General features: G+C 43.7%; 2 protein-coding genes and 1 long non-coding RNA gene across 6 annotated transcripts in view; 1 reads left to right on the top strand and 2 right to left on the bottom strand.

Annotated features, from left to right (window-relative positions):
• Positions 1 to 13,154, bottom strand: part of LOC139046743 (gastrula zinc finger protein XlCGF57.1-like) — a 65,239-nt gene that overhangs the window by 15,962 nt on the left and 36,123 nt on the right. For all 4 annotated transcript variants that reach the window (XM_070523859.1, XM_070523858.1, XM_070523856.1 and 1 more), the window contains one exon: positions 1,607 to 1,813. In XM_070523859.1, the coding sequence (XP_070379960.1) occupies positions 1,607 to 1,813 (207 nt within the window). The remainder of the gene's footprint in view (positions 1 to 1,606; positions 1,814 to 13,154) is intronic.
• The window catches only part of LOC135913747 (uncharacterized), a 41,123-nt gene that overhangs the window by 12,390 nt on the left and 15,579 nt on the right, over positions 1 to 13,154 (top strand). The gene's annotated exons all lie outside the window — the stretch shown is intronic.
• The window catches only part of LOC139048914 (gastrula zinc finger protein XlCGF57.1-like), a 74,905-nt gene continuing 69,450 nt past the window's right edge, over positions 7,700 to 13,154 (bottom strand). The window contains exon 3 of the mRNA XM_070523864.1: positions 7,700 to 9,853. Within this exon, the coding sequence (XP_070379965.1) occupies positions 8,934 to 9,853 (920 nt within the window). The 3' untranslated portion in view covers positions 7,700 to 8,933. The remainder of the gene's footprint in view (positions 9,854 to 13,154) is intronic.

Below are 13,154 nucleotides of genomic sequence, written 5' to 3'. Positions count from 1 at the left end.
AGTTGCGATTTAGAGAGAGAGTCTGGAAAATCGAACGATAACGGTATGAAACATTAAAAACTTTGGTCGTTGTTACACGATGACCCTATAGAACTGTTGTGGTACCATGGCAGAGTTCTAAAACTCTGTCAGCGAATTTATTATTTTTACGCTGTGACAAAGAACAGATACGAATTTTACTTAGTGCTAGTAAAGATTATGTAAGCCATTTCGCTAATCTTATGCTCCAACAGCATGCGACTGAATTACCAAGGAGAGGCTGGGCCTGGGTCAGTTGCTGGGGAATGCCTTTAGCACATGCTTCCTCTGTTTGCCATCTATACTGTGAATCAAAATAAGGAAGTTTTCCTGTTTGTAGTAGTCTAAATAGAGAGTCATCATTTCTGTTGTTCCTGTGGCCAACACACCAACTTTGCAAGCGTCTTAATATAGCTACGGGTGCAAAAGTATCACCTCCAGGTTTGACTTGATTATTGCATTTGCAAACAATGCGATAACATAGGTGGAAGTGTAAAGCAGTATTGCGGCAGTGCACCATCCGGGTTCTGTGAACACAATTAGAAACAGTGTAAATGTCGATTTTTAACTGGAAACTTTGATGCTCAACGGCTACCCTGTTGACAGTGAATGTGAAGACATTGTGGCGGGATTTCTCTGTGAGCACTGTGCATGAGTTCTACTGATGAACGCAGATTGAATTCATTGCAAAGGCATTTCAGTTTCCTCACTAGTGTCTCGCTTCTCAAAATAAAAAAGGTTGACTTTTCGCGTCGGTAAAGGTGGACGAGGTATTAGCACAATGTAACAAGGGCACTGCAAAAGAATAACTGTCCTCCAAGATAAATTGGTGGTACAAAAGAGGCCTCGTCGACCACTACAGTCTGAAAACACTGTGCAAAAAAAAACTGAAGCTGCCTTCAACTGGAGAGGATCAAAACTACTACGCCCAGTAGTCACCAGAAAAGACCTACAGGTCGGCTGAAATGATGGCTGGCATGCACCTCAGATGCCCAGTACTTGCTGTTCATTGCCTGATGGCAGTGTTGCGCATGCCTAGTATTGCTTAGTCATGTGCTGCGGGAATGTCGTGACTCAAAGGTATCTCAGAACGAGAATCCCAACAGTTCCAGTGCAGTTTTCACCTCTCTCAGTGAATGAGTATATTGATAAAACAAAGTATGTGTTGCAGTTAACTGCATGAAAGAATTTCGTTTTAATTTTATTCACCTCAAACACAGTGGTCGACTTACATTCTGCATTGATCTATATTCATTTTTTTACACTAATATACTGGTTTAGGCATAACTAAGAGACTCACTGGATTTAATTTTATCCTAAGGCAACGTAAGAGCTATAACAACACCAAGGCAAAAGTGCTCTGGATTAAGCTCTACCCCCTAAGGTGCTTGAATGTGCTCAATAGAGCAGTATTTTTGCACTTTGCTCCCAATCAGAATGCAGACAAGAATCATAAACCAGCTAACATGTCCTCAGCAGCAGAATGTCGCACACACCTGAGCAGGTCGTACCAAGCCAGGCAGAAGTGGTTAATTACCACAAACTCACACAAGCAAGCAAATGTAAGAGAAGTGCCGGGCATGCCCACCTGAGGTGTAGCTTGACTGATCTACAGTCTCTGTAGTCTGCACACTCCTTGACTCGCTGCCTGCTCTGAAGCAGCACCCAACAGACTTGTCAGCCAGAGGGAAGGTGCACTGCGTGCCAGCTTCAAGCTGAACGATGGCCTCTGAAGGGGAGTGGTACACCATTTTGGCAGCGATACTTTCAGCTAGGCTCATCGCATTTGTGAGGCCTGCAAAAAATAATTGGCAAGCACTAACAGTTCAGTGCCACCTTTTTTTTTACATTGCTACTTAACACAGAAGTGTTGCACATTGCTAACAGTGATACTGTTTCAACTAAAGACAGTGCAAGGGAACTGCAGCAGTGCACGAATAGGTGGATCTGCAACCTCTGCAAGACTTTGGCAACTGTTGCGTGCAAGCTCGCATTCTGAGATTATCTTACACAGCACGATTTCGCAAACTTTCCCGCAAGTGTCAGCAAAAGAACAGGTAATTGTGTAAGATCGTACAAAGCTCCTAAATGTACTTTCAGCTAAAGCATCTCCATACTGCTTTAAGGCACGTTTACACCGAAGGCGGAGCGGACAAGCGGATCCGGCCAAGCGTCTGCGGATTTTCCGGTTTGCGGAAAATAAGCGGCCGCTTGGCAGGATCGCGGCCGGCCAATTTTTTCCGCGCGGACAAGTTGGCCGCTTTGGCCGCAGCCAATCAGAACCCGACACTGAGGAAGCGCTGGTGAACGAATGTAAACGAAAGTCTTTCTCTGGGTTTTTCGCTTCTGTTCTTGCAAAGCGTCAAAACGGCAAGTTGGGCCAGTTAGTTGGGATTTATAGTAAGATTTGCTATAGCGCAACACAAGACAAGGGCAAAAGGAGCTATAAAACGACGACACGGCGCCGTGTCGTCGCTTTACGCCCTCTTTTGTCTTTGTCTTGTGTTGCGCTGTAACAAATCTTGAAAAGCGAATATACAAGTGGCGAGTAAAATGCCAACGATCTCGTCTTCTTCATCTGAGCTCATCATTTTGCAGAAGTAGATAGCGGGCAAGCAAGCGCCAACCAACGTCGAAAAAAAAATATCGAAAGTGCGCGTACAAACCCAAAGTGCCGCGAGATGGCGGCACGTCCCTGAAATTGTTAAAGATATTGCGAGATGCCCCGCCTTCCCGGCGGCGCGGACAGCGAGACAACGCGGCTGGTCTGAACAGGCGCGGGCGCTCGCCACTTTGAAGATACGCTTGTCCGCTTAGGCGCTCCGCTTTCGGTGTGAGCGGGCCTTTACTCTCACCTTTTTTCCGGATGCGTTGCGGTAGCACATTGGAGAAAGGAAACTGTGCGTTTCACAATGGTGCTGGTACGACCCGAACACTCACAACTTCAAGAAAGTGCGACACAGAGCGAAAAATTCCGACCGCACGGCGTCGCTGAAGAAACAGCCATAGTAGACCAATTAAAAAGGTTCCCTCGTGAGCACATTATCTCCCGCTAGAGGCGCCGTAGTAAGCGCAATTTTAACCTACAAACTTTCTTCAAGAGTAAACAAAGCGTTTTTATTACATAACAAAACGTAGAAAATTATAATTTCTATTTATATATTGTACTTTTTTTATTAACTTCGTTGTTTTATGCCATTTTAAAGTTGATTTAAACACAAAAGAGTGTTCAGCATCATCGATCTCCACGTGACCTTTGGCCGCAATTTCAAATTTTTACCGGTCCGCTCGCGTGCACGGCAGGTACAGATTCTTTGGTTTCCACGTCGGTTGGTTATTTTATGTTGAAACCTGTTTATTGCGCTTCTATATCTCGCTTTATTTAACTTGAGGTATAAATCCGAAAGCTACGTTTTAGTCGCGATTCATGTGGAAGAAGTCTGCATCGAAATGGGAGCTGGGTCCTGCTACAACTAGGGACAGCAATACCGGTGGGTAACGCTAAACTTACACATTACTTCCCTCCCTTCCCCTCTTTTTTGTTTCTGGATTGGCGCAGCTTGCTACGTGCTTGCGCGCGCTTTTTTGAGCGCAGATTGGTGTGCGCCTGGTTACTCCACTAGGTATTTACACAATCGCTTTTCCGAGTCGCTGCTTTCCTTTTCTCTGGTTTGATTCGGCGCGGCTACGTGCAGGCGCGCATATTTGGCGTGCGCCTGCTTTCTTGCGCTGGTCTTTGAACGCATCGCTCGCTGCTCGCGCTTATATATAAGAAAACGCTGCGCCGCTGGCGTACATGACATCCCAAGGAGTCACTGTGCAATTAGTGCTGAATAACCAATGTGATCGCTTTTCCGAAGAGACGTTAAGGTTAAAAGGAAGCTTTAGTGCTTCAGTATCTCTGGTGATTTGGCAGCGGAGCTCTGCACGGTGCACTTCTTCCTTACATTTCTAATTTAGTTAGGAAGCTAATTGGCTGAGGAGTTCTATAGAGATTTATACAGTATACCAGTGGCACCCACGACGATAATGGAAGGGAAAATAGTCTAGAGGAATTCGAAATCCCAAAGGTAACGCCGGAAGAAGTAAAGAAAGCCTTGGGAGATATGCAAAGGGGGAAGGCAGCTGGGGAGGATCAGGTAACAGCAGATTTGTTGAAGTATGGTGGACAGATTGTTCTAGAGAAACTGGCCACCCTGTATACGCAATGCCTCATGACCTCGAGCGTACCAGAATCTTGGAAGAACGCTAACATAATCCTAATTCATAAGAAAGGAGATGCCAAAGACTTGAAAAATTATAGACCTATCAGCTTACTGTCCGTTGCCTACAAACTATTTACTAAGGTAATCGCAAATAGAATTAGGAATACCTTAGACTTCTGTCAAGCAAAGGACCAGGCAGGATTCCGTAAAGGCTACTCAACAATAGATCATATCCACACTATCAATCAGGTGATGGAGAAATGTGCGGAATATAACCAACCCTTATATATAGCTTTCATTGATTACGAGAAAGCGTTTGATTCTGTCGAAACCTCAGCAGTCATGGAGGCATTACGGAATCAGGGTGTAGATGAACCATATGTGAAAATACTGGAAGATATCTATAGCGGCTCCACAGCCACCGTAGTCCTCCACAAAGAAAGCAGCAACATCCCTATAAAGAAAGGCGTCAGGCAGGGAGATACGATATCTCCAATGCTATTCACAGCATGTTTACAGGAGGTATTCAGAGGCCTGGAGTGGGAAGAATTGGGGATAAAAGTTAATGGAGAGTACCTCAGTAACTTGCGATTCGCTGATGATATTGCCTTGCTTAGTAACTCAGGGGACCAATTGCAATGCATGCTCACTGACCTGGAGAGGCAAAGCAGAAGAGTGGGTCTAAAAATTAATCTGCAGAAAACTAAAGTAATGTTTAACAGTCTCGGAAGAGAACAGCAATTTACAATAGGCAGCGAGGCACTGGAAGTCGTAAGGGAATACACCTACTTGGGGCAGGTAGTGACGGCGGATCCGGATCATGAGACGGAAATAATCAGGAGAATAAGAATGGGCTGGGGTGCGTTTGGAAGGCATTCTCAGATCATGAACAGCAGGTTGCCATTATCCCTCAAGAGAAAAGTATATAATAGCTGTGTCTTACCAGTACTCACCTATGGGGCAGAAACCTGGAGGCTTACGAAAAGAGTTCTACTCAAATTGAGGACGACACCACGAGCTATGGAAAGAACAATGGTGGGTGTAACGTTTAGGGATAAGAAGAGAGCTGATTGGGTAAGGGAACAAACACGAGTTGATGACATCTTAGTTGAAATCAAGAAAAAGAAATGGGCATGGGCAGGGCATGTAATTAGGAGGGAAGATAACCAATGGTCATTAAGGTTTACGAGTTGGATTCCAAGAGAAGGGAAGCGTAGCAGGGGGCGGCAGGAAGTTAGGTGGGCGGATGAGATTAAGAAGTTTGCAGGGACAACATGGCCACAATTAGTACATGACCGGGGTTGTTGGAGAAATATGGGAGAGGCCTTTGCCCTGCAGTGGGCGTAACCAGGCTGATGATGAATTAATGATTTACAACCTTATACAACTGATAAAACTACCATCCTCACTTCGTATAGCTGCCTACTAATTTGCCATTGCAATTGATTTGTCGCCTTTCGGGCAAACCTACTTTTTTTTAAAACCATTTTTACTTAATAAACCAGGGCAATTACAAAGAACCTAATGTTCAACTTCTGGTAGAACGTATAATTCCAATCTGTTTTTATTCCAACTCTCCCATTAGCCTTCGTGATAGGTCAAAATGGCTCAGGCTTCGCCCATATGAGCATTAACAGAGATTGCAATAGTTGTAAATTATACCAGCCCTCGAGGATATGAAGCAACGTGCGAGATTCTCCCTCGACAACATTTCCAGACAGATGCTATTATCTACTTATGACTCCATTAAAGCCTTCGTCTGTCCATCTCAATGGACAGAAACCAATTTGAGCACATCATGTAAATATTCTGTGTTGTTGTCCAAAATGATATTACTCTCGTGGAGTATCCAGTAGGCCTACAACCAAATGAAAGATTGAAATAAGCAATTTTTGTTCATTGATGTTTGTTATATCACTCAAAACTGCTAAATATTGTATGAAGTCAGCATCTCCTAATCCTAGGCCAGCACTCACAACAAATTGGACGGCAGCTGGCACCAAACAATGTCACGCTACAATGCGAAAAAGTTGTCAGCTACAGATACCTCGTTTATTTTAGCTGTCAAGCCCATACCACGTAAAAATAACTCCCGAGAGTTCTACGTCACTATACCGGCATCGCTGAAGAAAATTTCGCACTGTAAAAAAGTGTGGCTTTATTCTTTCAACAAAGCTAACCTAATTTGAATGGAAATTAAAGGACGATTTCTGGAGGTAACTGCACTGGCAGAGCACCAGGTCAGCAGCTAGCATAGCATTACCAGTCTGAGGAAAGACCAGTTTAAATATGAGTCACTTTAAATACCCTTTAATAGAAATCTCTAGCACAATTAGATCCTAGATTTTAAATGTTGTGCAAGTTGTCTACTTGTTCACTGCAGTTGCTGTCAGCTCCTGTCCAAATGTGAGTGCACTTATGCATAGCTAATCAGCAAAAATTTTTATTTACATACGTTCTTTTTTATCTCGCCTACAAGCAAAAGCGAATGAATACAACTTACATTGCCACATTCAAAAGCAGAGTACATGTAGCTCGTAATGATTCATTCAAACTATGCATTATTACAGCCTTTAACTGTATATATTATGGTGTGAGAGCAGACAAATGGATTTGCAAAGACAGTTGGGCATGTTAAAAAAGCATCATTTTCTATGTGTAAAGGTGACATGCACAAAATAAAACAGAACACATGCACTTTCATCTTTTCTTGCACACAAAAAAGCTGGAGCAATAAGGCCTTTTTCACTGTGCCATCTTTGTTCTCAAAGGGAATTCTTATTTATTGGATTACCTCTTACGTCATGTTTATTTTCTTGAGTGATTGCTCACACGTTAATGTTTCAAACTTGTTTTTATTTTCACAGACTGAACATACCATGTATTGGATTGACTTCCCAGTAGAGGATACTTCCACTTGGCCTTGAGTGATAAAGCAGAACAGTGTACTTTTATTAAAAGCACAGATTTTAGCAGTATAACAGCAGCTCATCAAAAGCATCTCTGCTGTAAATAAAGTGTTCCTACCCACATTCCTCGTTTAGTTATGCTTGTATCCCTGTATTCTCCTCAGCTAAACCACTTATATTAGGAATTTACCATGATAAGCGCTCATTAGCGTTTTAAGGAACAGCACTGAACCCTTTGCACTGGTGCACTGGTAAAATATATACCTGCAACAAAATTGAAATATAAGGCGAAATAGCAAACACCAATTCTTGATGTGGCACTACTCAGACTTGTATTTCAGCAATTTTTGCATAAAACAATATACTGAGAGCATACTAGCACTAGCACATCATCTTCACTCTCACAAGCCAGCGCGTGGCCTATATATCTCCCCCCCCCCCCCCCTCCCCAGCCCACTGAGCTTAGCTGCTGGCCATCACTTCTCCTGGAACCCTGAATACAATAAAATACTAAAATCACTGCATTGCATGCTGTCATGACAGTACTAAATTAACAAGAACAGACAATGAACACTAAAAAAACACAGGCATTTATTTGTGCTCTGATGCCAAGTAAACTCTTTAAATAAGTACCTACCTGTGAAAAAAAGCACAAATACAACAATATCAGATGAGCCAACATCACACATAGGAGAACCTAGAGGCAACGAATACATGAGCCTAACAGAAAAAGTTCATTTGCAAAAAAAAAAACAATACTAAAATAATTAGTCACACAGATGTAGGAAAAATTCACGAATGTACAGCCAATAAAGATATCACACATTCTACAGCTGCTAGATAGCAATAATGCAAATACAGACAAATCTCACTTTACGAAACCAGCGATGTAACAAAATATTTGCTTGATATCACTGTGACATGGTAGAGAGAAAAAATTGGACAAGAACATTGTTCATGTAAGCCTTTTTGTCGCACATTTTTTGCCTTAGTGTGCAGTGGTGTTCAAGAGATTTTTTTAAAGGTGCATTTGCCGACTAAATAATTAAAGTGATAAGAAGCCTGCACAAACCCAATGTGCAATTTCCAGCAATGGCTTGCACTGAGGACACCACATTTATGAAAAAATTCTTGGGGAGTTTTATCACACTGTGGCTCATTTACTTGCACTGATAGTACCAGCCAGATGTAACAAGGAGGATAGATATAGCAGTAAGATCAGTGTATGTATAAAGTACCGACCCGTTTTTACATTTGTAAGAAGAGCATGTGTAAGTTAAGCTTTGTTTTCTCCATGCGCTCAAATTTCTGTGTATGGCCTTCTGTGGTGAAATTGTTCGTGACCGCCTGATGACCAGATCTCGGGTATGTTCAGGATGCCTTCCTGTAGTTTCACTCAAGTGAAAGTCATATTTTCTGGCAATAAACATTTCCTTCTTTGGTGGCCAGATCTGTCACTATGCTGCTCTGTTGGACCTCTGTTGACGCTGGCACAGCGTTGATGCCATCAAAGGATCTTTGGTGGGCACTTGTCAATGCCCACATCCGGTTGTCACACAATAGTCTGTACAAGGGATGGGCCAGCACGGACACTAGAGGCAGGAATGGCAGAGGCAGGCGGAGGCAGAGTAAAGAACGAAGGTGCTGCTTGTTTTCTGGTGGTGGCGTGGCTACAATGGCATCTGTCTAGTCTGTTGTGAAATGTATGCCATCTGCGTTCAGTCACCAGATCATAGAGGCCATGGGTACGCCATGAATAGGCTTAGCAGACTTGACAACTGCGGTTGTCAAGTCTGCTATGTCAAGTTAAGTATTGAAATGGCTTCTCGCCTGTGTGGGTGTGTAGGTGGTTTCTCATGCTGGACTTACCCGAGAAACTTTGAGGACATAAAGTGCATTGAAATGGCTTCTCGCCTGTGTGCGTGCGCAGGTGGACTTTCAGGTTGAACTTTAATGAGAAGCTCCGAGCGCATGAAGGGCACTGAAATGGCTTCTCACCAGTGTGGGTGCGCATGTGGATTTTCACTTCGCCGCTTCGCGTGAAGCTCCGAGGGCATGAAGAGCACTGAAATGGCTTCTCACCAGTGTGGGTGCGCAAGTGGCTATTCAGATCGCTGCTTCGCAAGAAGCTCCGATGGCATGAAGGGCACTGATATGGCTTCTCACCAATGTGGGTGCGCATGTGGCTTTTCACTTCGTTCTGTTGCGAGAAGCTTTGAGGGCATGAAGGGCATTGAAATGGTTTCTTGGCTGTGTGGGTGTGCAGGTGGGCTTTCATGCTGGACTTATGTGAGAACCTTTGAGGGCATGAAGGGCACTGAAATGGTTTCTCACCAGTGTGGGTGCGCATGTGGCTTGTCACTACGCTCTTTCGCGAGAAGCTTTGAGGGCATGAAGGGCATTGAAATGGCTTCTCCCCTGTGTGCCTGCGCAGGTGGACTTTCAGGTTGCCCTTTGATGCGAAACTCCGAGGGCATGAAGGGCACTGAAATGGCTTCTCACCAGTGTGGGTGCGCATGTGGCTTTTCAGGTAGTCTCTTCTTGAGAAGCTCTTACGGCACAAATCGCACTTAAACGGACGCTCGCCAGTAGAGACCCTCCCATGTACTTCCAGACGAAACAGTTTACCAGCCTCATAGTCACAGAAATGGTCTTGTTGGAGGCCTCCCTCCTGTGAATTTTCACTGTTGGCTGTTGATGGAGAAATAGAAGGCCTGGATGCTGTACAAATGAAAGAAAAGTAGTATTACGAAATGCAAAAGAGAGAACACAGATACTAAAGCTAAAGATGAGCTTTATTTTATTTTTATTTTTTTCATTTGGGAGGTCTTTAGGGTCCTTTATGGGTGGTGGAACAAATGAAGCCGAGTGGTCCTTTTTTATATACTTAATATTTGTGCATCTCAATGCTTCATGACTGTTTATGAAGTACACGCATATAAATTATTTTTCAGAAAAGTAAACAAGTACTAAGTTAGAGAAGCTGGAGTGTTAGTAGACATTAACAGATTTCTACGATCCTTAGAGGAAAGCTTAAAAAAGTTCCCACCCAGCTTGCTCTCCTATCTCCAGCAAGCACTCGAGGTTTAAAGGCCATATTTGGCATTTGCAAAACTTATGGTTCACCGGCACGACAACTTTCTCATAAGACCTCATTAATGGGTTTCTTGATCACATGTGTAACTTCGGTAACAACTTTGTAAGTTGAGATTGTAAAGAGCCAGCTAGCACATGCTTTATTTTTCTGCATATAATCCGCTAGCACGTAAAAACCACAGCGCCTTTCAGTGTCACCCAGAAAAATATAAGCAACACCTCTGGGAGATTAAGAAAATTTGGCACAGGCACCAAGACGGCTTACGTGCCGGAATACGAAAGCATTTAGTCCCCTTGGTGAATTTTTTTCGATGCGTTCCTTGTCTGCGCAACCTCTTGTGCTCCAACTGCACCACAGTAAGGCCACATCAAAATGCACCAAGTGTTTCAATGCTTCCTCGCGAGGAATTCATACCTTGAAGGACTGCTCAGCACTATTAAACTTGAGATTAATGCTTATTTTATACACTCATGACATTACGCCACCTCCTGCCCATTGACTGCACAGTCCAGTGATGCATGCATTGGCCACAGCTTTCATACAACATGACATGTGCAATGATACACACACTCAGCATACTTTTAGCCAACCAGAACCATGGGACCACCAAGCTGTAGGGGAAGCGTGCTCGTGCCAAATTTCACAAGCCCGGGGGGATGTCGGCATTCTACTACGGTGGCTCCTGTGTATCACGTGGCTAGTGTGGCGACACGCATCCTATTTTGAATGCAATCTGTGGAGGGGACAGAGGCAAGTGCTGAGTGCTGCTTTCACTGCTTAGTTTCTCACTGCTGCTGCTTAGTTTCCGTTGAAGCGAGGCAGCATGAAAGTCAATTCACCCACAGCTGCTAGTGCGCTTCCTCACTCCAGCGTTTCAACGTGTGTGTGGTGATCAAGTGAGAGGTGTTTATGTTTGCTTGCGCACGTCACACCTTCTTAATTTAGTTAGTAAGCTAACGATTAAAATTTTATACAACTGATAAAACTACTATTCTTACTTCATATAGCTGCCTCCTAATTTGCTATTGCAATCAATGTGTTGCCTTTCGGGCAAACTTACTATTTTAAAGCATTTTTACTTAATTAACCAGAGCGGTTTCAAAGAACCTAATGTTCAACTTCTGGTAGACCGTAATATTATTCCAATGTTTTTATTCCAGATCTGGCATTAGCCTTTGTGATAGGTCACAATGTGCTCAAGGCTTCGCCCATATGAGCATTAACAGAGACTGGATTAGTTTTTCGCTATACCAGCCTTGGCGAATGAGATGCCCACCCAGTGGACTCTCTGCAGCATGCGCCTCCCTAATATCTAGTTGGTTTGCAATACCCTCAGCCTACTTTTCATTCTTCTGCACCTCGGCTATAGGAAGCAACTGCGCAGTTCAGCGCGCTCAACTGTATTCCAATGCACACTGAATACTATCACTTTGGCCATTCTGACAGCTTGCCGGAAGCACTGAAAAGTTGTATTAGAAGCATGAAAATTGCGAGAGACTGTGCAGGGAGCGGAGTCGCATGGGGTGAGGAATGTGAACAGCTGTATTCTTTTACGGAGAAAGAATTTTCGGTGTTTGGGACAGTTTGGCACAGGAATTTATGTTTTTATCAAAATGGCGCAAGTGGAGTCCCACCCCTGCACACTTGATCCAAAGGTAAGAATATGTTTGGCCTGAATTTATTTTGCATCGCGCCTCGTCTTAATTTGTTTTAAGTTAACCACATTTTGTTCTTTCAGTGCTTCCAAAAGCACTTCCTCAGTGAGCTTCATCATGTTATCGTCTCAGATTACTCATCGGATGGTGTTGATGGTATGCTGAGGGGTGACCGTAACTCGGACTTGTCCAAAACAAACTAGATTACGTAGCTTTTCATACTGAAACGGTGTGAGACCGGGCTAGTTGGTATTCCACGCTGAAGTGACAAGCGGAAAAGTGGACACCGAACACTAAAAAGGCAACAAGGAGAAGTGTTTTCATACTGCTATCGTGGAGCTTCAAAAGGAAGTTGCTGCTGGCGAACTTCATAGCCTTGTAGCTTCTGCCTATAGCTTTGGTCATGCATTTACAAATGAGAAACAGTGAGATCACCCTCACGGTCTTATCTGGTTCATCACAGTGTACTACATGGTAACGCGGGAAATTCTCTCTTTGTCGGCCAAGACACTTGAAAGCTTTTGTGCACCCCAGTATTTGGGGGTGACCTGGGAGTAGGGAGAAAGAACTTTGAGAATGCAGCTAAGCATGTGCTGCATTCTTCTGTGTTCCAAGGGTGGCGCATTACTCTCAAGAGTACAAAATGGAAATAGGCGATTTCCTGTAGGCACCGGTTGGTAGGTGTAGCCCTTGATCATGAACTGGATCTCATTGCTAGAGGCATGACTGTCTGGCTGAGCCATGAATTATGCAACCAGTCCATTTTACTGTGCACTAAGGAACGACAGGTACAGGGTGTTTCAGCGAACACTTTCAAAAAATCCTAAAGGTAGGTTTTTAAGAAAAATAGGAATTCTCTTAAGGAGCAAGCTTTCAAGTTCGGCGGACAGTAAATTAATGAGAAACATGTAATTACATAGTTACCCAAAATTACATAACGATATTTTTAATTACCGTAAAAACCGGAATATAGGTCGAACTTTTTTTCAAAAAACCATCGCGAAACGTTGACCCTTGACTTATATACCGGACATTGGCAGAAAAACTGTGGAAGTCTTGCAACAATGGGCGGATGAAGTAAACAGCCGCCATCAGCAGCAGCGCGGCGTGGCGACATTGTAGCACCGTCATTTTGCGTTTGCACTGTTGCACATTTTGTTTAAAAATGAGCGGAAGTCGACGGCAATTCACCATCGCCTTCAAGAAAAAGGCGATAGAGTACGCGGAAGCTAACGGCAACCTGGCGAAAAAAAGCATTCGGTACTGGCGG

Source organism: Dermacentor albipictus, chromosome 8 (genome assembly GCF_038994185.2).
Source record: "Dermacentor albipictus isolate Rhodes 1998 colony chromosome 8, USDA_Dalb.pri_finalv2, whole genome shotgun sequence".
Lineage (NCBI taxonomy): Eukaryota > Metazoa > Arthropoda > Arachnida > Ixodida > Ixodidae > Dermacentor > Dermacentor albipictus.
This window is presented reverse-complemented; position numbering and strand designations above follow the sequence as displayed.